Source organism: Truncatella angustata, assembly GCF_020726525.1.
Source record: "Truncatella angustata strain MPI-SDFR-AT-0073 chromosome Unknown BKA67scaffold_2, whole genome shotgun sequence".
Lineage (NCBI taxonomy): Eukaryota > Fungi > Ascomycota > Sordariomycetes > Amphisphaeriales > Sporocadaceae > Truncatella > Truncatella angustata.
In genome coordinates, this window is record NW_025763382.1 from 2,362,699 (window position 1) to 2,386,265 (window position 23,567).

General features: G+C 48.6%; 4 protein-coding genes across 4 annotated transcripts; 1 reads left to right on the plus strand and 3 right to left on the minus strand.

The window, feature by feature from the left end:
• Positions 1-5,675: 5,675 nt before the first annotated feature.
• BKA67DRAFT_655206 (uncharacterized protein) lies at positions 5,676-6,613 on the minus strand (the record flags this gene model as incomplete). The annotated part of the gene is made up of 2 exons (XM_046106717.1): positions 5,676-6,220; positions 6,277-6,613. The coding sequence occupies 2 exons, from the start codon at positions 6,611-6,613 to the stop codon at positions 5,676-5,678; spliced, it is 882 nt and encodes a 293-aa protein (XP_045961137.1).
• Positions 6,614-12,623: 6,010 nt separating this feature from the next.
• On the plus strand, positions 12,624-17,138 carry BKA67DRAFT_174301 (uncharacterized protein). Its single transcript, XM_046095241.1, has 4 exons — positions 12,624-13,972; positions 14,045-14,119; positions 14,182-14,400; positions 14,469-17,138. Exons 1-4 carry the CDS (start codon positions 12,787-12,789, stop codon positions 16,937-16,939), a joined length of 3,951 nt encoding a protein of 1,316 aa, XP_045961138.1. The 5' UTR covers positions 12,624-12,786; the 3' UTR covers positions 16,940-17,138.
• A 547-nt stretch (positions 17,139-17,685) lies between these two features.
• BKA67DRAFT_174294 (Mss4-like protein) lies at positions 17,686-18,390 on the minus strand. The gene is made up of 2 exons (XM_046095240.1): positions 18,090-18,390; positions 17,686-18,026 (listed from the first exon to the last, which is right to left on the minus strand). The coding sequence occupies exons 1-2, from the start codon at positions 18,274-18,276 to the stop codon at positions 17,815-17,817; spliced, it is 399 nt and encodes a 132-aa protein (XP_045961139.1). The 5' UTR covers positions 18,277-18,390; the 3' UTR covers positions 17,686-17,814.
• An 882-nt stretch (positions 18,391-19,272) lies between these two features.
• Positions 19,273-22,233, minus strand: BKA67DRAFT_174333 (uncharacterized protein). Its single transcript, XM_046095242.1, has 2 exons — positions 21,935-22,233; positions 19,273-21,886 (listed from the first exon to the last, which is right to left on the minus strand). The coding sequence occupies exons 1-2, from the start codon at positions 21,976-21,978 to the stop codon at positions 19,684-19,686; spliced, it is 2,247 nt and encodes a 748-aa protein (XP_045961140.1). The 5' UTR covers positions 21,979-22,233; the 3' UTR covers positions 19,273-19,683.
• Positions 22,234-23,567: the final 1,334 nt, after the last annotated feature.

The window sequence follows — 23,567 nt, forward strand, 5'->3', positions numbered from 1 at the left end:
TTGTCTGCACGTTCGAATTTCCTTTGATTGCACATCCACCATTCTCCACGAACCCCTATCTAGCTCAAGCGTCACCGAATCTCAAAATCGTCTGATGAACAACTGATGAGCAATACAACTCTGGGTTTATCGCAACCTCAGAAGAGCTGCGCTTTGTAATTGACCGCTCAGTGGTTACTTAACCTTCTCAAACCCTACTGAGAGTCGCTGGTCTTCAGGGACTGCACATTTGGCGAGCCAACGCACATGATAACGTAGAGACACAGAAACTCGAACACACGAGCCATCGCGGACGGACTTGGACCAACCTGCGAACCCATTACTCGTGCGATACCCGCTACCCCATGATGGGCATTGGATAGAGGCCCGAGACCAAAAAAGGGCCTGTGGCATTTCTTCGTGACGGCTTCGGTTGCTTGTTCCGTGCTTCTTCGTCAGCCCCACTGTGTAGTGAACTGCAATCCTGGAATCCCACAATTACAGATCAAGCCCCATCAATATCGTCGTAATAGTAGGATCACGTTTTTATCAAATATTTAAATCGTTTGAAAACTTCAAGAAGCGCGTCCTACTAAGGAAAAAGGGGACATGATGGTCGGCAATGTGAAAAATTCTAGCCTTTGGACGCAGAGTCTCTAGCATCCAGCCATGGATGTTATTTACAACATACTAGCAGCTATGAATAAGTGTGACCAACAAAGACTGAGCCTGTAGGTGGTATTCCACGACCTTGATCTCTTAGGCCGGTTTACTCTGGGCTCTTTTCATCGAACTTGAAGAGAAAACAACTGGTTCTAGCATGTGAAGCTATTATCACACTGATTACAAGGTTAATCTGCCTCAACGAAAGGCTCTATAGCAATGTCTGATTGTATATGGACTTGCTTTTGTATCGTTATTATACATACCAGTTTGTACCGACGACTCCAGTATCTACCTTGCGATATGACCAGCAATCTGTATCTCATCATGCAGATTGAAACTTGAATGGAACATTCGGGTCTGATGCTCGATGCCTCGTCTCTACTGCTGCTGACCGGGAGTTTTAACAGCGGGCCACCCACTACCCAAAATTGTGGGTTGCACGCCTATCCTAACCTAACCTAGCGCATGACATACCAAGTACAGTATGTAGATAACTCAGTGGGCTTCTTGGACCTTAATTCTCATATGAGGACGATCCCAAGTTTCAAACGACTCCTTGCACCTTGGAGCGTGCTTTGACCTTATTGTTAAGCGCTGGACAAATGTGCGGATATCCATTGACTCGCGGAAAGTTCCATATTTGGCACACGACAAACTTGACATGTTCGTAAGAAGGCTACACTTTACAAACTGCCAACCTTACTACACTGATCTTGTGCGCCGGGAATTCGCATGGTCTAAAACTTGCATTAGGTGAACTAACCCACCGCACATAGGAACGATGTTGCAAAGTGGTTCGACCATCTGTAGGCATGAATTTTCAACGTTTCGCCGCACTACAGGCTTGACTTACACACGGCTGAGATTTTCGTCACATAGCCGTTTTTGGCAAGATCTCTCCTTTTTCAACGTCCTTCTCTTAAGAGCTCACCCTCAAGTCGTTCGGCAAGCGGTGTATAGCATACTCGGTGCTTTGGTTCCAAGCCCTCAGTTTCTCAGCCGACATCTACAAAGGCATGCATGTACGAAACGCTAAGTCGAGAACAGTCTTGCCGCTCGAAAAACCGTAAATCTACTTGTGAAGGCGGCAATATACTTCCATCATTAGATTGTCGAAATATCCATGAAACGTTTTGTTACCTGAAACGAACAGCATAGCCCTTTTTTTTTTCTTCTTTTTTTTTTTTCCTAAAAAAATTGGTTGGATCCGCCATTTCGGTCTTTGTCGGCTCGTAGTTTATCCTCAAGTTGTGTAAAAGGTGAAAAATGATCTTATGGTCACAAAACCGGTGATCCGAGCGAATACAAATATTGTTCTGTAGATCAGTCTTTCAGGCTGGTGCTTCCTTAGACAATGGTCACCATCGCACCAACTAGGTTACGGCATGATGGAATCTCATCTGACCCTAGCTATTCATAGCTTGCAGCCACCCCATTGCGATTTTGCGTAGAACTAACGCATCTCCCTCACGCGCATTACATGATGCCGGAGCATCAGAGGCTGGTTCGTCCAGTCATGAAGATGCCCATTGATTCAAGGGTAGCAAGCCCGCATAAACCCCCCACGAAATTCGTACGTCTTCGATCATGTCGAGTAAATGGATTCCCCGCGTTCTCTCCCCTCAACGATGTTACTTTCATCCCACTTGGGCCACTGATGATGTATAATCTCACACATTCGGCCCATTTATCGACGCCTGCTTCATGGGCGTACAGTCATTTTCACTGCCACCGCTGTTGCTTGTCCTTGCGTCACTGTACACTCGACGAATCTGCATTGGCAGTGGACAAGATTTTACCATCGGGCGATGGCGATTCTGTAAACCTAGGGTTGCGATGAGAACAAGTAACTCCTGATTTAGAAAGTGCTCTTTAAAGCGTACCACAGTGTTCGGTTCGCGCGAACTTCAAGAAATGCTGTGGTACCAGCTAACCGGCTATTAATTTGGCAGATTTAAGAGCCTTAAAGCATGTGCTCCGGTCTCACGCACAAAGACTGCAATGTAGAGTCGGCTGGAACTACTGCAAGAGGCCCCATGTGGATAGCATCAGATCCATTGCGCAGAGTGCATACATGGGTACATCGGCTTTCTGGATTGAGATTGGGCCGCTGCTGCCCAATGGTTGTCGCTTGTGGTGACCCATCGAAACATTGTCACGTTTGGTGTGTGATACTATCAAGTGCGTTCATGGGTTACTATTCAGATCTGATTGACAAACTCCATAGAATATGTATCCCGATCCGAGCTTCCGGCTTGATGACTACGAGAGATATTGGCACTAAGCTCGAGAGAGCCATGTTCATACATCAAGTGCCTTTAAGTGTCATGTTTTGTTGCCATTGGTTCTGGCCTAACATTCTTAGGAACCATATTTCAGGAAATATAGTATATAAACATCTACAGCCGGTATATGATTTATTTACCATGGTAAGGTCGTTCCCTAAATACCACGGATGTAAAGTAATGTCCAGCGCTCCTAGGTGCTCTGCCACATTGAGCTCTTACGATGACAAGTATTTGCTATCCTAAAGACCCAATGTTGATGTGGCTCGAATCAGGCCCAGCTGTACCTTCACAGACGCCGTACCCCTTGGGCTGTTAAATTGAGTAGTTCCGAGGCAGTAAAGACACTACTGCCTCCTACTATAAGAAACATTGGCCATGGTTACCTCAGATAAGTAAATTGCTCTCACTTATTTCGTACTCCGACAGGAGCGGCACTCTACTTGAATCGTAAAAATACAGAGATGATTGATTAAAATCAAGAGAACACTAGTTTTCCTCTTTGATTCTTTTTTACTGCTTAAGTCTTTTTGCAACTCGGTGGCCATATATAAGCAACAGTTTATACATGAACATAAGAAAGTACTTTCGACTTTTATATCTCGCTTCCGCAGGGAACATACTTTACCACGTGCTATACGCTCAGCATTGCATGCCATCACTGGATTCTCAGGTTTGTTTTTGGGTGCGATGTTCGTACTCTACCATTCGCATGTGTTGCTTTGCCAGTTCGATGGTAGAACTATCCTCGAACACGCGTGAGTTGACCTTTCGGTTCAATCCGATACGATTGGAATCTCATTCAGTACACATCCTGCGGTGCGATGTAATACAGCTGTAATAGTAAGGCAAGGTGCTTAGAATCTGATGATCCCTAGGCGGATCTAGCAGCATAATGCACGAGCAGTGATGGCACATCATTTGACCTGCCCCCGGATCTGCCTAAAGGTGAACTCAGGGTCTAGCAATACTGGTTTAACTCTCTATACCGCTGGTTATGATTACCGAAATCACGCTGAACTTTATTGCTAGATCCGGAGACGGGAAAGACACCAGACTTGAGGCGATAAAAAAAACCCTTATCTAAAAGTATTGTGTTGAATATATATTTAGAAATCAATTGATTTTGAACCGTCGCAGTTCAGACATCATGCTTTGATATGCGAACACGGTAAAATAAGCGTGCGACATCGGCGAAGATCTTACCTCCTATCTTATTGCTCCAATTGAAAATGTCTTGAACACTTGACGAGGCGAGCAGCAGCACGCATACTGCAGGAGTTACCACACGCCTTTGAAACTATACCACCTCACTATTTTTTTCAATGAATAATGGGAATGCATTTCTCTTTCACTTTCACTAAAGTACCAATGCTCCGCATAAGCACTTCACAGACGTATGTTCGCGGGCTCTATATGTGCTTCCTCAGTCTTTACAGTTAATGCCAATCTTTCCTCACTTACGATTAAGGAACAGGCCGTAACAAGCCACGTGAACCGCCGTCAGAGTATATAGTAGTGTGCCGCAAGGTGAGTGGAGGCTATGATATAATAAATAAACTGGAAGGTGACAGCACATCTCTTGGACGGAGATTACTATTGCGAACTTGACCGGTGGCATCACAGCAAATCTGGAATTTGATCTCAATGTCTTCAAACGATAGGCGTCGCATGACCACTGATCCGGCATATGTTCACCTGCAATAGTTACTGGTATTGGCACGACCATGACTTTTGTGATTCCGGTATCGAGACTGGAACTTGATGTGTGTGTCTTTGCAATTAACCTAAGGCCTTTGCAAAACGGATTCGCGCAGTGTCGCCATATTGTTTGTCGAATATTCACAATTCCAACCTGTCTACTGAGAGTTCTTGCTGGGTGAAGGAACCAAGAAAATTAACCCGTTCAAAGTTAGTGAGACAGCTACGCTTACATTCATAGTGGTAACTGGACACCAGCCGTCTTTACCGTCTGTTGTAGGCTTGATGCTCCTCGGGCCAACAAATCAACCTTTTTCGAGCTCAACTATCTACTGTTCCTGTACCCGGACTTTTCAGAGCCATCAAGCAGCAGCTCGTAAGCCCGGAGCAGACAGATCCTATCCATCGTTGGACCTATCATAGGCCTGTAACAATGGATTTGATGCAGTTGGCATTAATCAGCTCGTAGTGTACACTTCATGTAATGATAGCAAAATCGTGCCTACTCAGCGAGTCAGTGTTGCCATAGCGTTGTGCTGCGGCTTTTGTTGAGTAAGTCCAACTACATGTGCGTACTCTGATACGCGTCTTCGTGCGAAGTGAGTTTGAACATTTAGTTTTCTCAGCCGATGGGAAATATGTAGAAATTGCCAAAAGTTATGCTCGTGAGAGATACTCATAGCCTCAGAAAGCTCTGTCAGAATCTTTGAGGTTGTGGTAACTTTCGAAAGAGCAGTTGCACTCCGCTACATCTTCGACCAGTGCATGTCTTGTTGCCAAACCCACAAGACTGTTATATAGTTTCTACGCATGATATTATGACACTGCGAGTCATCTAGTCTAGTTGTAACATCAGTTTCTTCTTGGTCACAGCAATTCAGTGAAGCTATCAACATATTACTTGTAAGATGTCTAATTAACAACCAACACCTGACGCTGGAAAAATGCTACCGACATTCATGAGTCCGTGATCATAATTTCGCTCACTTCTTCTATATGGCATGGTAGAATGGTTACCACCAATACTATGGCACAATGTCTCTTTTAAAACCCCAACGCTTTTGCTGCAGAATTCATGTCCAAACAATCATCAACCCGAAGCGCTTTCTCAGCCCACACCACCGTACCTCGACCGTCGACCGCAAATAAGCCAGCCTGTTGCCATTTGTTTCCCATCACCGTGCTTGGACCAAGATTCTCGGCCTCAACTTGCGTTGCTTCTGGGCCATTCACACCACTAGGAGGGGCCGGGGCTCCCACAGGCCCGTTGCCATTTAGCTGCTTCCCCCAACTCCCGGTTCTTGTGATGGCACCCGCGACTTTGTCACCTAGCCAGCCTTTCTCTTTCCATGCCTCCCGCTGTGTCGTCGGATTGAACATGTACCAGACGTTGCCCAAGCCCAAGCCCCAAATCGCGTATGTGGCGCGATCCTCATCGATAATCACCTCAACGTTCCAGGCGCCTCCGAGGAGGTCGATCCATTTCCGTGTTGCTTCGGGCGACGAATGCGACACGGCTATGCATTTCAGACCAGAGGCCTGATGGCGATTCGCGAGTGCACGGAGTGCTAGAAAGGATTTCTGGGCGACTGCACGACGCTTATTATTAGACAATACCTGCCCATGAGGACTGGTGAAAACTTACATGCGCATCCAACACAGCGCATGAATAGCACTATCATCTTACGTCCGCCACCAAAGGTAAGTTGCCTATCTCTGTCTAGCGGCGCTAGGTCCCCGATCTTGGGACACTCTGCTATGGGTATTGGTGGTGGAATCGGTGAGAGCCATGCCTGGGCGGTCAATGGCAGTTTGCGCGTGCTCATCCATTTCGGCCAGGCCCCGGAGGGCTCGTCATCGTTCAAGCCGGACTGCGTTCCATCGGTTTTGGAGGCTTTCGGCGTCGGAGAGGCGAAGTCAAAGGTATTGCTCTTGATGCCGACCTTGCGGAGAGCAATCTTGGTTGAGAGGCTTGAAAGCATCACGAGGAAGGACAGAAAATATAGTTTACAGTCTGATGAGGTAAGTAGTCACACAGATCTATCTAACTAGACATGCAACGACAAGACAGAATTACAAGTTGAGAAAGATCAGTCGATCACCCAAGAAACAAATGCGAACATAGGAAACGAATCAAGAAGCGATTTAGAAACGCTGAACACTTGGACCTCAGGAAACAACTGCGCAGATCCGTGGTTCATGAGGTTGAACGGTGTTTGTAGCCCCTTGACACACGATGGTCGTCGCAGATGCATGTTAAGAAGCTCGAATCCCTGAACCCAGATTCCGTCAGTGCTGTATCTGCTGTACTCCTTGCAGGCAAAGGCTAACGCCAAGCTCAACCGGCGCTGATCGTCCGTTGCACCGGCTCCTGGCTCAAACTGACTGGGATGGATAGGTCGCGAGGTACAGTGGCTGTTGCGTTTGCACGTTTTTGCGGGGTTAGTGGGGCTGCCGACAATCCTCTGGGCCCGGCCTCATGCGTCAGAGAGCTGGCCAGCGTACAAGATCTTACAGCATCTAAGGTTGGGTTAGTCCAGCAACCTAACCTAGGTGGACACGGTGGAGTTCTCCAGCTGCATGTATGGGTATAGTGATCTATGGATCTTTCAACTTACAATCCATCGAGACAAATTGAATGAACAGACCTGAATCTTTTCGCTCTCAAATGTGTCCCTCGGGGGAGTATCCCAGGTGTGACGCCATAATGGCCAAAGCCACGAAATACCTCCACTCGAATTAGATGTGAGTGTTGGAAGTTCCGTGGTGTCTCGGTATACCTGATGCGGTTCGGTAACTCTGCCAATCCTGAGAAGACGGGAAATATTTGTAATGCTTTTAACACGCCCACAGCACGGCTGATATGAGACCCTCAGCTTGACATCATATGTAGCAAGTGCCATCTTTTCCAAGATGTTTGGATACGATATTCTCCATAACCACCAATGGTAGCGGAGCAACATCCGCGTGGTGTGAAAGTTTCCAGAGACTCGCCAGACCGTTTTTGTCATCGGAACGAAGTTCTCAAAAATAGTACGCGCGTCTTTAGTACATATTGTATATCAAGGGTCTGTTATTAATTTGACCGCGTTACGTTAGCGCCTATATGAGCGAACTATGCAATACCATGCAACGTCAAGGAAAGGCCGGAAATTTACCAGGTGTGACGTCCTTTGACGCAACACTGGTTGCATTTGCGATATTGATTGTCGATTGTGTCCATATGAGATTTGCTGAAGGATGGCGGCGGAGTGGGATTTTCCACATTTCAAGATCTTCCGGAGGCCAAAAGACCCGGGGGCTTAAAGTTGCTTCTCGTTGGGCTACTACCTTACGTAAACTTGACTGTGGCTCTATGGCGTACAAGTCGGGATATGTAGTGTTGTTGTTCCGATCGTTGGTAGGGAAATGGACTTTTTACAGATAATATTCTAGCCGTTTTGATGTACATAACCAGGGTAAGGCATATTGTATTCTCGTGGCACGTTAACAGACTCGTGAACTGTTGTTCAAGCAGACGTACCTATATTGACCTGTCACGTGTCTGTAAATGATTAGCTGAAACCTTGTGCGATGGTGATATTGCTGGTTGTTGCGGCTGACGGTTGTATTTAACAATGACGGCCACATCATGGCTGTGTTGGTCGCCATCATCATTGGTGTTCGTAAACACATGATACAAGTTTACGAGGAGCTACGAAGACTGATCTTAGAAGTCCAATTCTGCCCCAATAGAGTCGGACCTTCTTCTATACTGTGTTATGCTTACATGCAGACTTCCCGGGTACATCAACTATGTCATTCTGCAGCCCATGCGCGCTGATAACCAGAATTGAACCCACCGAATTTCTCGAGGATTGTGAGGTACTGAATTGTCCAGAACTTGTACAAGTATTCAAAGTTTGAAGTGCGAGAATTAGGCACAGTTCATTTAGCGTAGGCTGTGCTGAGTCCCTCAGATTCGGGACCATTTCTTGGTCAGATTCGCTCGATCTGTTGATCAGCCGTTTAGTGGGCTTACTTAAGAAAAAAGCATTTGGAACAATATCCATGCTCACCATCTACGTCTCATCGAAAGATCCTTTAGCAAGGAGAAATCAATTTGATTGAAGGAGAGCGACTTTAATGCCAGACGGAGAGAAAAAACCTCTTTGCATGTTACTCGTCACTTGCATTTGGAGTAAAGTTAATTGTCACGAATGAATATGCATTGCCTTCGTGGGCCACCCCCCAGAATCTTGGACCCCATGAGTCATCTTGGCACTAACAGCGCGTGCCTGGTGAGACCAGATCTCAGTTAGACTGTCAGTTATGGTGCAATTGAAAAATGATTGAGTGGATTCAGAAAATGCTGAAGTATTGGAAATAGAGATGAATTATCATGTCTATATTTGTTGAGATTACAATTCAAGCGCTTAAGCTGATAGTTGCCAACATAAGAAGCGAACAAGATTTGGCGATGGTCGAGTATACTCGTTCGCGCCAAGGCCGTGCAAGTACATAGTGACCGCTTCAGCTACAAGATAGCTAGGAGTTGTTAGCTGCTAGGCTGCGACTTATGGGCGCTTGGCTGGTCAGTCAGTGGCCATGGATGCAGACCAAGCCATGTTGTGAGAGTCAAAAGTCAGACGCTTGTGGAAAGTGGCTGAGATATCTTTTATTTTTAGTTTTTAATCTTTTATCTCAGCTCACCAATTCCAAGGTTATCGCATTGAGGTGCAAAAATTGTTAGATGGTGGCTAACTTGTGCGACCAAATTGTTATGTATTGCTTACCGGAGAATCAACGAGGTTCTGTAGGGGCAATCACGGTGGATCATTACTATGTCGAACAGTAAAGCTGGGTACGGAGTAGGAAAGCTCAAGAAACGCCTTGTACTAAGCTGATGGTAAGGTGCAAGGACAGATTTGGAGACATAACATTGAAGTTCACACAGGTTCGGGTCGTTCCACCCAACGTTAACTGAGTTCCTCAAAATGCTGTGTAGATAGAAATAGCGCATCCTACTTTTGTTGAAATTCGTGTTCAAAGAATAAGCTTTCATGACAATAGAGAATGAGATCTTCCCGAAAGTTAGGGCTCATGCAAACGCGAGGAATAGGTGTGCAAACCTTGGCCTGTCCTCGTGATACACCTCGTATTGCACAACCAGCCCCGTCGTAGGCGCATAAGCAGATGAGGTTCTTCTAGTGCTTGAAGAATGATACCTATCATTGAAACCGATTTCGAATTATTTATGCCTTTGTAGCGGGTGATGAGGACTCATATTCTTGGTGAATGTTCCCAGACTGGAAGTAGGTGCTCGCATCTGCCGTCCGAAGTGGCTCAAGAGCCACCTGTAGGGGACCATTGGGGGCTCTCTAGCTATTGACGAAAAAGGGAGCTTTCAGGATGGCAAACCGTTCAACCGAATTGCCAAAGATGCTACTATCGCTCGTCATTTGTCCATCGATAGGTATACCCCAATTATCAGGCTTCCGGCTGAAAAGGCCTCCGCTACGTAGTCGGGACTCAACTTGGTTTTTTGTGCCGCGGGCAAAAAAAAATGACTGGGTGTTGCCTGGGTGGGACTTTTCTGAATACAGCTTGAAACAGGTGGAAAGTCAAATATCAACTGAAAAAATGCGGATGCTGAAGCCGTGTAGAAGGAGCTCATGATGAAATCGAAACCATCGACGAGGCATTCCGGCCTTGGAAGGATGGTAGATTTGAGACATCATCGAGTGGTCGACACACGCCTTTTTAGCACTGTACGAGTTAGGGAATGAGCCGAGCAAGGGGGCGCAATTTCTCCACCTCGACTTGCATCAAGATGGACCCCTCAGTACCCTTAATGATGAGCGCTAAACACAGTGCGTCCCCCTATGATGCCATACCTTTGAACTATGGTCCTACCAATTATGTCGCCAACGAAATAATATGCTGACGACGATGATTAGCCCTTTTTGTTAGGTGTCATTGACTTGACAATGAAAGCCTCCCTTTTCCGTCCTGGATGTTCCTATACAGTATGTGAGTCGTAGTTAATTGAACAGTCCCATGAAATAACAACGATGGGGTCAGGTGGAAATTGTGGGCTTAAGCATCTATCCGCAGCGGTCCCTTTTGGCGCCATTATGTGAGATGAGATACGTGCTGTACCTTCAATGGGTTTCATCATCCACTGCATCCCATGTTCTTTGGGCCTAAGGAGTAAAGGCATCGTGTTCAGCGTAGCGTTCGGTTATATGCCTCGTACTCTGAAAGAGAGTCAAGTGCCCCCGTCCGACTACCTGGACATGCCCGTATCTAGTACTACTGTCCTGTTTGTGCGTGTGTTTGTGCTTGTGCTTGTGCATGTGCTTGTGTCTGTTAACTCGTGAGTGTATGAGTGCATCTGGGACTTGCGATTTGCGTGCGGCTCGCCTTGGATCCACAGAAGAGGCCAAATCGATGGCATGGACAAGATTTTCCAACATTGTGAGTCCAACAAAACGTAATCTGGAATATTCCGATGCCAAACATGCCGGAAGATATCCGTGGTATCAAAAGCCACCACCTGGCATTGGCCTTGGGATATCGACCATTCGAATATTTCAACGTTCCCAGGAAACCTTGAGGATAGACTTGACCCCGGACCAAGAATGCTAAACGGTGAGGCTAGACTGTTACGGTACTGGCATATTTCCCGTTGGTAGCTACTAGCGCCTCGAACCCCTTGCCTAGGAGCGAAAGCACGAGGAAGAGGACGGCAGGCCATAGACCGCAGATTGACGAGCTGCTGGGTCTCCGCCTCAGGGAACTGCTGGCAACTGGGGTGGAAGTCAGCTGCATGGTGTGAAATGGAAGAGGCAAGGTGCAAGGCACGGACACGACACGCTCTTGTCCATCATTTGAACCCCTTCAATTAGATGGCATTGTAATTGAACTGTGGATTAATAGATTGTCTACTACCTAGGTAGAGTCTAGCACCTGGTTGACTACTGTTGATACTATGGTACAGCAGTAGGTACTTGCTACGATGTTACATACTCACACTCCATAACCAGTTCACAGATCAGACTGGCACACGTTCACCCAGCACCAGGCCAGAGCCAGAGCCAGAACCAGAGCCAGTCTCACAGTCTCAGTCTCACAGACTCGCAAGCACTGCTGCAACTTCGTACCTTACCTTGCCGTGCCGTACCTGCTTCCTGTATCCTCCTACAGATCTTGGACAACCACAGACCGCAATCACAAACTCGACTTGCTCTTTCTCACTTTTAACAACATTTCCGCATACAGCTTCTGCGTCTGCATTTGCATTTGCATTTGCATCGGCACCGGCATCTGCATCTGCGTTTTGATTGTCCCAACCCCCAATCACCTCTCCTGGCATCAAAGAGCTCTTGGGATCTTCTTCTCACGATACCCTCTCCTCCGGCTATTCTACTTCACCTCTGTCCGGCTCTACCCCGATCCGTGGGCGTGCATGTTTGTTCCAACCACCTCCCCTTGATCCGCCGCTTGAGATGCAGCACCACTAGATTCAAACCTGTCAAGAGGCTTCCACCGAGCGTTGACATACAAGTCGTCTTCCTTGGGGCCAACCAGCGACGTGACAAGACAGAACAGACCAGACCAATCTTTTGCAGTCTCATGCTATATTGATACATACGACAACCACGCCGATTTCAACCTTGTTCAGCCACCCCCGAGACCGATCCTGTTGGCTCCAAATCGTGGTAGGATTTCGCCAGGAACTGCTACCATCACAGCATTCCGTCATTGGTCGAATCCCATTGTTCTGCAACTTGCCTGCTTGCATCACGTTTGCGCAGTTGGAAGCCGGTACACTCACTACCAACATACAAACCACGTGGAGAAAGAGAGCGTCCACCTGCCTCTCTTAATCCGCATTGTGGTCATCTTTTTTTTTGTATATTTTATGTGTCTGTCTTGTTCAAGACTCCAGCCCAATCCAATCGAGCTGCATAGTGCCAAAGGTTCAAATAGACAGGGGGTCCCAAACACCCACAGGTCACCGAGGGGTTCAGTACTGGTACAGTCCCATTTTCCCCGACCAAGACAAGACGACAAGACAAGGCAAAGCCCAGATCAAGACCAGAAAACGGCGTTGAAGGTTGCTCAATTTGGCTCGCCGCTTTCTAAGCCGTGACCTCGGCGACCCTTTTTCATGGACGCTCGGCCAAATACGGCAGACTCGAAGCATCATTATCCTCCTCATCTACAGCTCTGGAACCGCTCGATTTCTAGCCCTGCTGTTCCCAAATTGGCCACTTCCGGTCTCCATACCGCCGCTGTCACTATCTCCGTCACGAACACGAGCGTGAGCGCCAGCACCAGCGCTGGCAGTAGTAGCACAATCTCACCACGGCCAGGACCCGACCTGCACCAGCACCTGCACCTGCACCAGCAGCCACACTCACAACACTTGCACTCACCACACTCTGCATTCCCCACCCACATTGATCTGCTCCCAATTCTCTTCCCTCAGCAAAACTCATTGTATCACGCGCAACTGCTACAGTACAATAAACTCATCGCGCCGGGTCGGGGACGCGGCGGAGGACTACAGACCACACCTCTGCCACCATTACTGTCGACTCCAAGCGTGCAGGTTGGACAGCGATCGAGATCATCCTCCAACGTCAAGGTGTCGAACAAGGACTCTTCCCGCGCCAAACCTGGCACGCAAAATTGCCATGGGAATAGAGGCGCACAGAACAATAACACCAGTAAAGGCGACCGCGCTGGTATAGCACCCAACGACAAGATGCCGCCACCAAGGAGAACCGCCGCCGCCGCCGAGCTCGCCCACCCCCTCCCATCACGACCAGCTGTGGCACCCTCCACCTCGCCCACGAATCTTACTGCGCCAGCAGGCCATTCCAATTCGGTTCCTTCGACTCCCCACCAACATCCGAGGAAGTTTGTATATGAATCGAGGGAGCCGTCGCCGAACGCAACTCAGGGTCACTCGCCCCGCTCTGCCTACTCGGAAACGAATGGTAACGTGCCTTCTCTGAGGCCGCTCCCGCCGCGGCAGGGTGGCTGCAAGTTCGAAACGGCAGTGCAAAATATCCGACGCAGAATACCGTACAGTATAGGTGCTGAAAAGCTGGAAGCGTCGGACGTTGGCAAGATCCAAAGTAAACTTTCTGAAGGCGATGAGAGGAGGTTAACCACAGACATGCGTGAACTCTACGATAGGTTAAAGCCGACTGCCGCTGTGGAAGAAAAGCGACACCAGCTTGTGCAGAAGCTGGAGAAGATGCTGAACAACGCTTGGCCAGGTTGTAATATTCGTGTCAACCTATTCGGCTCTTCTGGCAATCTGCTCTGCACCGACGACTCCGATGGTTAGTGAAGTTTGCTATCTACAATGGTCGACGATCACATGGATTCCTACAGACTTGCTGACATGTTATCAGTGGATATTTGCATTGAGACAACGTGGAAGGAGCTTGACAAGCCGATTTGCAAACTCGCCGAACTCTTAGCCAAAAGTACGCCTTCCTTACCCCTTTGCCTTAAACATGATAACATTGCATACTTACATGACATGTAGACGGAATGCAGAAGGTAACATGTGTAAGTTCTGCAAAGGTCCCAATTGTGAAGGTCTGGGACCCTGAACTGGAGCTGGCCTGCGACATGAATGTCAACAACACATTGGCTTTGGAGAACACTCGCATGATTCGGACCTACATTGAGATCGATGAGCGAGTGCGCCCACTCGCAATGATAATCAAACATTGGACCCGTCGTAGGGTGATCAATGATGCAGGTCAGTCAATCCAGCCACAAAAAACCATGGCCCGTAGAGAATCGGAAGAATACTGATATTTCATTCAGCCTTTGGTGGCACTTTGAGTTCGTATACCTGGATATGCATGATTATAGCATTCCTCCAATTACGACAACCGCCAATCCTTCCCTCTCTCCATCAGCGACCTCATCTCAAAAAAGGCAAAAAAGAAGGTGACATTGCTCCATTTGGCGACGACTTGGATCGATTGCGGGGACATGGCGACCCGAACAAGTCCACACTAGGCGAGCTTCTGTTCGAGTTCTTCCGCTTCTACGCACATGAGTTTGACTACGACAACAGCGCTTTATCTGTACGTCTAGGCAAGTTGATGCCAAAGTCTGACCGTAAGAACTGGATACTCGCCATCAACAATCGCTTATGCGTGGAGGAACCTTTCAACACGATGCGAAACTTGGGCAACACTGCAGACGATACTTCCTTCCGTGGGATACATCTCGAACTGCGACGAGCCTTCGAGCTCGTCGCAGCAGGCCAACTTGAAGAGTGCTGTGAGCAGTATGTTTTCCCAAAAGAGGAGGAGAAGCCTTTTTTCCAGAAGCCCGCATCAGTGCCTCGTCCCGCCCTTCTGCGCAGCGCCTCACAGACGAATCAGCGCAGCAATGGTAACACCAGGAGAGGAGGCCGACAGCAGGGCCAGTTTCGTGGTAATAACAATCATGGAAACAACCGTAGAGCCTCATCCAGCACGACATACGACAACAATGCCAATGTCGCGTATTATCAAGGCTACCCTTACGTCGCAACAAGCGACGGCATGTTTACCCTTGCTCAGACGCTTTCGGAACTGCAGTTGCAGGAGAACCAGCTTCGTTTCCTGCAGTACACCCAGAGTCAAGCGCTGGCTCAGCAGCAACAGGTCTTCACACATGCTCAAAGAATGCAAGGAAACGCCTCACAGCCCCAAACGTCGACAGAGCGATCTAGGACTAACTCCTTCGACAATCCACCATTAACAGCGCCAATTCGTCCCGAAATGTGGTATTGGCAGCAGTTTCAAGGTCAGCCCTACTATGCCGCCGCCCAGCCAAGCTTCACGTCGTATCCGTCGTCGCCTTCAAATCAGCAGCCTGCTGAGCAGCTTCGTGGCTCTCATAGATCAAGTACGACGAGCGAAGCTGGAACGGCAGCATCAGGTAGCGCCTTGCGCTCCCATTCGCAGCCGGCATCACGGTCAGTGCCTGGGAATCAAGCAATTCCCGGTGTACTAGGACAGATACCTACTGCAAATGGCACTGCGAGCATTCCTACGCAGCAACTCAATGGAAGAGCCATTCCTAGCTTCATTCCTGATGAAAATAATGATACCGAGCAAGGCCCCAACGCGAATTCAAATCATACTCCACCTGGCGAAGAGAAGCACTACGGCCAGCACCTTGACGTGTCTATGAGTCCAGCCGCTAAAGCCAATGGTGTTCATAATGGGCTCCCAGCATTTGGAGACATCGGAATACAGGGGTCAAGGCAAAACACTGAGGGGCGTCGTCGCTTATCGTCCGAGCAATTTCCCCAGTCTATTCTGAACAGAATTAAGCGGACCTCGCGCTCGCCATCACCGCTAGGTCACAACAGAACCTACTCCGCTGGCACGGGTTCTACCCCATTGGTGTCAGCTCCCTTGCCAGCATCAGCTAGTAAATCTCTGCAGGATATGAAGCCTTTAGTTGTAAATGGGTCGGGTTATAAGCCCTCAAGCGCTGTGGCAAGCCGCAAGCCTTCTGCGGGTGAAAGCGCAAACCTTCCGGACGTTATGTACGATCACCCAGTTCACGTTACCCAACCGCTAAACGGGGCGCTGGTCAGACCTGACTTACCTCTAAATCAGCCTGTTGCATATGCAATGGCCGAATCACGTCTTCCTGAACGGCCTCTGGTTGTCAATGGATCGTGTCCAGCACCAACTGTGCTGCGTAACGGACTAGAAGGGCCAATGACGCCCAATGGCTCTCTGAGTGCTTCTTCGTATTTCCCGGTTAACTCATCGCCCATGCACTCCTCGCCTCTGCGAATTTCACCGGCGACTTTTCAGCGAGGTCTCCTGCCTGAACATCTCCAGAGCCCTTTAACGGCACTTGACTTGGCGACAGATCGGATGCACTTGAATGACCCACATCTATCGCCAATTAATGAAGCCACGCCATCCCCAACAGCTAACCGCAAATTTGATTTGCCTCCAAACTTACCTCGGACGAGACCTGGTCCGTCTAGCTCGGGCAAAGAATCGAGGCACGAGGCGAAATCGAAGCAGAAAGCGCAGAACGATGTGCCAGCTACAAAGCTTGAGGCAGCGCATGCTTCTAATCCTAGACACAACGGCCATTCCCGAGAGCACGGCCACACGAGAGGGGCCAAGAGCGAAAGTGACAATACTTCCGCGAACGGCTGGCAAAAGATCTCAAAGGGAAAGAAAAGGGGCATAGATATGAGGAATCGAAGCGAGGCCTTTCCTCAGAGTGAGCTGCCACCCAAGAACGACTCGGAAAGAAAGGGAGGATAAGCATTTGATCAAAGTGTTGATGTCTTCCCACTTCTTGGATAACAACCTCTGCCAACCACGGCATCTGCCTGATGGTCGAATCTCGCTTCGAGATATGCTAAATCTATATTTGGACAACCATGGAGATCCAGGCTATTATGTGGATACGATCTCGCCCATCCGGACACAGGCAATGACTATGAGTGACGTACGAACATGGGAGTTGAAGTTATGATAACTATTCAAGAGCGTGGTGGATAACTCGGCCGAGCATTTTCCGTCAAATACAGTTCATGGCTGCAAATATGGTTCTGACACGACGGTATTACGGCAAGGGATCGCAATTATTGATCTATTTCAAAGAGGTCTTTTCTCTTCCTTCTTTTTCTTCTGATTCATAGCATCCTGGTTGAGGGTTATCAGCATGGCGACAAGCCTCGGAGTTTGTATGCATATACACTATATCTCATGGTTTTTTTATTTTTGGGTTCCTGTACTCCCAGCAACCGGCACTTAGGAACATATGTTTTAAGCGCGGAGAGGTTGAGAAGCGTCTGTGCATAAATATCATGCGGGGGGGAATTTGGAAAAGGCAGCAAAAGATGGCCTATGGGAGGGAGAAGGGTGCACAGTTGCATTACTGTCCGACGGCCTTTTAGAGAGTAGATGGACAGACCGGCTGTGCTGGATTCTTACCTGATAGCAGAGGACCTGTAAAGGTAGGGTGAAACGGGCAAGCATGCAGGTATCGCATCGCAGAAAATATTGTATAGACATAGGACATGGATAGGCAAAAAGAAGAAATAAAAGACCCCAAAAAAAATATCAAAAGGCATTTTGAATTTTGCTGTTCCTACAGGGTGTTTGCATGACTCTCGACTTGATCTGTCGCCATATCAAGCACCGTCTTTCTTGCGGTCTCCAGTCTTGACTCCCTCTGCCCAGCGAGGTAAGTTTCTCGTGAATATATGCGCAACAGGATCATTGTGCAGCCCCTTCATGACTGGACCTTTCACGAAAAATGTCCCATCCACCGTCTGCGTATAGATGGCGTTTCCGCATATGTCACAAAAGTGGCGGAAGACATCATTGCCGGAATCTGCCTTCTCTGTTCACCCTCGACGTGAGCTCTCTGTCATAGTCCACAAGTGAGAAAGGTGAGCCCCCATACCTTTGAAAACCTTGAGGTGATCTTTACCCTTGCTCACAGTAATGCTATCTTTCGGGTATACCAGGTTAATCGTAAACGCGCTCGCGCTGCAGGCTTGGCAAGAGGTGCAGCTGCATGCCACTATTGCCTTGGGCTCGATCTCCGAGGTGACCTCGATGTTCCTGCAGAGGCAGTGTCCTTTGGCCATGTTTGGGGGAGTTGATCCTTGTAATATGATTATATGAATAGTCGACTATCCGAGCCAGAGTCTTTACACAAACCCTGAGGATGCCTTGGAGGACGGTTAAGTACTCCTCTTTCGCTGCAGCGGATATCGCTCTCTACATCGTTATGACGTCCCGAGGTCTAGTTTAGTGTGCACTTGCCGACGAGGATCTCCACATACAACCAGAATTAAGTCTCAATTCTGGAGGACCTACGTCCGACTGTGCATTTGGTAGGCCGCATAGCGGTTTGGACTATAAATTGTGCGGGGGAAAACAAGACATTTTCGGAAACGGAATAAAATGTGATTGCGGAGTGTAGCAAAAGAGGCCGCACGTTGCCATAAGGGCAGCACGACTTTCAAGAAACTAAGATTCGATTGACACCATTCCATTGATCTCAGCTGCAAGAATTGCAAGGATTTATGGGTATTTCGAAATACTTCAAGATCCAGTCATAGTGAGCGTTATATCACAACTATCGGGTGTGTACGGAAGAGCAAGAAGAACATGAAATCTATCGAAAGTGAGATCTATAAGATGCCGGGTTTTGAGACGATAAGCAATGAAGATGCCTGTGAACTAGGTTAGTGCATTAGGGTCCCCACGTGGCGTATCCAAAAGGTTGAGAACATCCTTGATTGATAGGTACATATATATGCCAGGACTTCACGTACTCAGGGGGTGGGGCTAAACATATTGGAGGCAAATTTCGTCAATACTCTGTTCGGAAGGGTGCTTGATTCATCAACATAACACATGTCTATCCCACGCATTCAAGGCCGTGCGGCAGCTCAAGGTGACAGTTGCGCCTAACTCCATGTGTGTGATGAAACAGTATACTCTGCTGGCCACATCCCCGAAGAACTCCTCAATTTGAAGAATTAAAAAGAAAAGCATCAAGTCGGCCTCCTTTAGACACTATTATTACTCGTCAGACTGCAAATTGGGAAAGAGAGATGACCCTGCAGCCAAATGTAAAAAGAATCGCGCTGCATTACTGCATATACATTACGTGGGTATACAAGCGACTACTGTAAACCATGTTTAATCTTGCATCTTCCCTAATCAAGACTCGTTGAAGTATCGGCAGCAACGGTCTGTGTTTTGCAGGATTTTTGTCGCGTAATTCTTGCACTTGCTTGCAAAGAGTCCACGAGAGAAAAAAAAAAATACCAAGTCAATTTTAAAAACAAAAGAAATACCGGAACGGTGTGCCGACCATGCGTTGAAGGGGCATTTCCTACCCCAGGGTATCAAAACCACGAAAAAATCAAATCGTCTGGACTAATGTCCAACGCCAACCACTTAATAGCAAATGCTTTTTTTCCCCAATGCCCAAGCCTGGCCAGTATGAGCTATGCAATATGTTAAATCAATAAACATTATCTTTATAGGAAGCCTGCTCCAGTATGATCTCTCGCGACGAGCGGGCTTCTCGACGCGTACTCTGGTACTCTCCTTGGCGGCGGTACTCCTCTCCTTGGGCTCGGGCTTGATCCACGCAGACCGGAAGGAACCGTCAATTCTGTCATCTTCACCGGTGTTCCGGGCCGCGCATTAGTCGGTGTCCATGGTCGACTGAAAGATGGTATAGCAAATGGAGACTGCGACCGTAATGGTAGCGAAGGAGAATCCGGCGTCGGAAATATAGGTGCATCCACAACTGGAGCATTAAGCGGCCAGTTGACTGTTTCAGCTAATGGAGGGTTGTCGAGTGGCGGTGGTCGAGTTGTACTTGCCTCAGGGTCTGACCAGCTTCCGCTCGACTTTGACCAATCTGGAAACCGAAAGTTGGTGTCAAGTTGATTTCTCCCGGGGCTTCCCCTTGTTGGTTCGACCGGCAGATACATGGAACTTGCCAGAGGGCCGTTTGACGGCATGATCGGACTATCCGGCGGAGATTCAAGGTTCTCAGAATTGGCTAAAGGTCCATCCAGCGGCATGATCGGACTGTCCGGCGGAGACTCGAAACGCTCAGAATTGGCCATAGGTCTATCCAGCGGCATGATTGGACTATCTGGTGGGGACTCGAGGTGTTCAGTATTAGCCAAAGGCCCGTTCAAAGGCATAATTGGGCTATCTGGCGGAGACTCTAGTTCAAACCTAGTGATAGGACTAATTAAAGATACCGGGCTGCCTGGCGGAGACTCGAGATGTTCTGAATTGGCTAAGGGGCCGTCCAATGGCATGATTGGGTTGTCCGGCGGAGAGCCGTATTGAAACCTACCAACAGGACTAATCAATGGTGGGGGTATTGGCCTGCCAGATGAAAAGTCTTGGTTGGAAACGTCGTCCAGTGGCCTCTCGGCTGCAACGCCGTATTCGTCCGCACTCGGACGAGGTACTCCGCGTGTGCTAGGTCTAGTTGGTCGCCCGCGAGCACCGACAGCTGCAGCCGGGACACCAGTTCGCGGTACTCGACGTGGGCTTAGAGGAGATGGACTTGCTGTTCTTTGGATTGGGCCAAATGGCGCACTATTTGGGCCGTTTCCATCTGCACTACGCAACCCAGTATCCAGGGTCAGAGGTTTTGGGCGAATCGGCCGTGCACCACTGGATGTCCGCGGGCGACGGTCTTCGTTCAAAGCTGTTCTTCTGTCAAAACTGTCGATCAGCCTCTCCAGGCTCTGCTTCCTGGCTGGGCTGATGGTCAAGGTCTCTCGCTTAGCCCGTACGTTTTGGATAACCGGCTCTCCCCATTCGTTCATAGAAGCACGGTTCCCGGTCTCATTGCTCGCTCTGGGTAGTGATGGCGGCGGAGTTGGTACCGACGCGGATTCGTACAGCGCGAAGTCCTCAACGGCCATAAGCTCCCTCAGGCTTGTAGGTACGTTCCGTTGACTCCCTCGGCTCGATGGCCGCGATTCCCCAGCAGCAGCAGGTATAATGGGCCGCTCCCATACTGGCAATCTATCAGTCTCACTGGAAGCCTTTTCGCTTGCAGTTTTCACCGATGGTGGCGGAGAAGGAGGATTCCTCAAAGCACTTCTCGGAGGTATGGCGGGCGTCGCCAGTTTATTGATGTTGAGCCCCATAGGAAGTGCACTGTCTCTGATTGCATTCAGAACAGCAGGCTTCTCCTCATCCTGATGGGACTGGTTTAGGAGTGATTTGGCTGAGGGCGCCAGGTGTTGCTCTCTAGCAAAGTGGACATCTAGAGGATCTACCCAGGGTCTCGGTTTCCCGGTTCCAAGTGATTGCGAAGTTGTTTCCGGAGACGTTGTCGTCAGATTAGGAGTAGAGCCGTTATTCCATCGAACGCCGAAGTTCGGATTCGATATCGCGGGCTTCAAGGCATGAAATCCTGAGTCGCCGCTTGGTGTCGTCCGCGTAAGATCTTGCATGCTTGCTGAGGCCAAAGCTTGACTGCCAGGACTGTAGAATGCTTGCAGCAAGTGAGCATTTGGTACCAAGAGATCTGGCTTTGAAATGCCGGTTTGCGGCGTCGGTCGAGTGTTGTCATGACAAAGCCCTGGTTGGTTTCCATTATCAAGTGATACTTTGCTAGCGTCCAGCGCTCCTTGGTATACTGTTTGGGTCACTGTCTGGGTCTGTTGTTGAGGCAATTTAGAGTTCGGCTGTCCAGATTTCCTACAGATGTCAGCAAAGACATTTAAAGACAGATGTTCGATCCCTTACTTCTTTTTGTCACCGCCAATTCTCAAGCCAAAAATAGAAACCATTTTGCCGAACCAAAAACGGCGGACCAGGCCGGAGCCTGACGTCTCAATATGCTGAGGGTGCTTATACACGAAAGGTGTTCCATAAGCCCTTCACGGACGAAGCCTTATTCAAAGAGAGAAGATTAGAAGTGAGACGCGAGGCCACGAAGTATCCGCAATGGAAAGAAGGTTGACAGCGGGGCCGAGGTGTCAGACTAGAAATCCATGTCGATCCCAATTGAAGTGGTAGGCGACGTCACGAAGAGATTGATTGACTCCAGTATTTCTTTTCCGACGCGCCCTGAGTCCCAGTAAGAATTATCTCAAAAAGTTGTCTTTAACGTTGGACGAATTGGCAATGCGAATTTGGGCTCATCTGTGGGTTCTGGCGGATACGAGGGCGATGCTTGGCGGGTGTCAGGCCTGAAGCTCCGGTGGACGTTCAATATATCTCCTACCTCGTCGTCGGGTGCGATTGGGACGGAGAGGTAGGATTACACACACTACACTTGGCCGGGGAAACGACAAGCACATGACATCCGAGAGCGACGGAAGATCTCAAGAAATGCAAGAGTTAAGAGTCAAGAGTCAAGAGTCATGCTCAATGCGTTTGGATACCTCGTTTTCGACAACGCATCGTCAAATGCGAGCAAGGGAAGGAAATTACGAGATCCCAAAATGGTATCGTCTGCCCACTATTGAAATAGCCCAGGCTAATCGGATGGCAACCGAGAAACAATGCGCTACGGGGGCAGGACCCTGAAGCAATCTTCTCAGCGAAGAAGCCCCACAGAAGCAAAGAATGCCAAGAGAATCTGACAAGAAACGATCATTTGCTTGAAGTACGGATCCGTACTATGTAACAGTGACAAACTAGCCCCGCTGGGAGCAACAATAAAAAAAAGGGAGGGGAAAAAAAGGAGGAAAAGCAACAGACTTTTCAGTATCTTGAATGCATTTGGATGCCAGAAAGAGAACTGTTCACAAGGTCGTGGTTGTCGAAAAGTACCAGTCAGATAACACGAGATAGGAAAGACACAACATGTCCGGATCACAGCTGGATGCGAGGCGTGCTCCGATGAATACAGCAACAGCCATACTTGAACAAGATGCCAAAGCGGCAGATGGAGTCGTGGGAAAAAAAAAGCTGGAGAAGGTCTATTGAAAACCATGAGTCCGTCGCAAGTGATGAGTTCGTTTCTCGTCGTCTGATTGGCTCCCAATGCTCACGTCTGTCTTAGTTTTATAACGGTGGGCTTTTAGTCAGGTCCCGACCACATGGCGAGTCAATAGCGTTAAGCCAGCATATGCAAGTATTTCCCGATGCCATTGAGTCTTGAAACCAGGATTCTGTAAGGAAATCTGACCAACCATAGAGCTGGTCCTAAATCGGTACACAGCAACACAAAAATTTCATGTGTCAGCTTGGTACTGCACGTGCAGTTCGTCGCTACGAATCTGTTCTTGTCTCCACGCTAAATGCCGTTCAGGTAGGTATGCTTGCTTGACCCCCTGAGTGTTAGATCACTAGCCAGCCCATAGAAAACCGTACTTGTAGGCGCACACACTTCTTTAGAGTTGCATTCCCCCGTGGCTGTCTCTAATCGTTT

Excerpts from the sequence above, each read along its gene's own strand:
- BKA67DRAFT_174301 (XM_046095241.1), top strand. The coding sequence starts at position 12,787 with ATGGACGCTCGGCCAAATACGGCAGACTCGAAGCATCATTATCCTCCT. Across the intron at positions 14,120-14,181 it reads CGCCGAACTCTTAGCCAAAA|ACGGAATGCAGAAGGTAACA; the intron begins GTACGCCTTCCT and ends CATGACATGTAG. Across the intron at positions 14,401-14,468 it reads TAGGGTGATCAATGATGCAG|CCTTTGGTGGCACTTTGAGT; the intron begins GTCAGTCAATCC and ends TATTTCATTCAG.
- BKA67DRAFT_174294 (XM_046095240.1), bottom strand. The coding sequence starts at position 18,276 with ATGGCCAAAGGACACTGCCTCTGCAGGAACATCGAGGTCACCTCGGAG. Across the intron at positions 18,027-18,089 it reads TCACCTCAAGGTTTTCAAAG|AGAAGGCAGATTCCGGCAAT; the intron begins GTATGGGGGCTC and ends GAGGGTGAACAG.
- BKA67DRAFT_174333 (XM_046095242.1), bottom strand. The coding sequence starts at position 21,978 with ATGGTTTCTATTTTTGGCTTGAGAATTGGCGGTGACAAAAAGAA. Across the intron at positions 21,887-21,934 it reads ATTGGCGGTGACAAAAAGAA|GAAATCTGGACAGCCGAACT; the intron begins GTAAGGGATCGA and ends TGACATCTGTAG.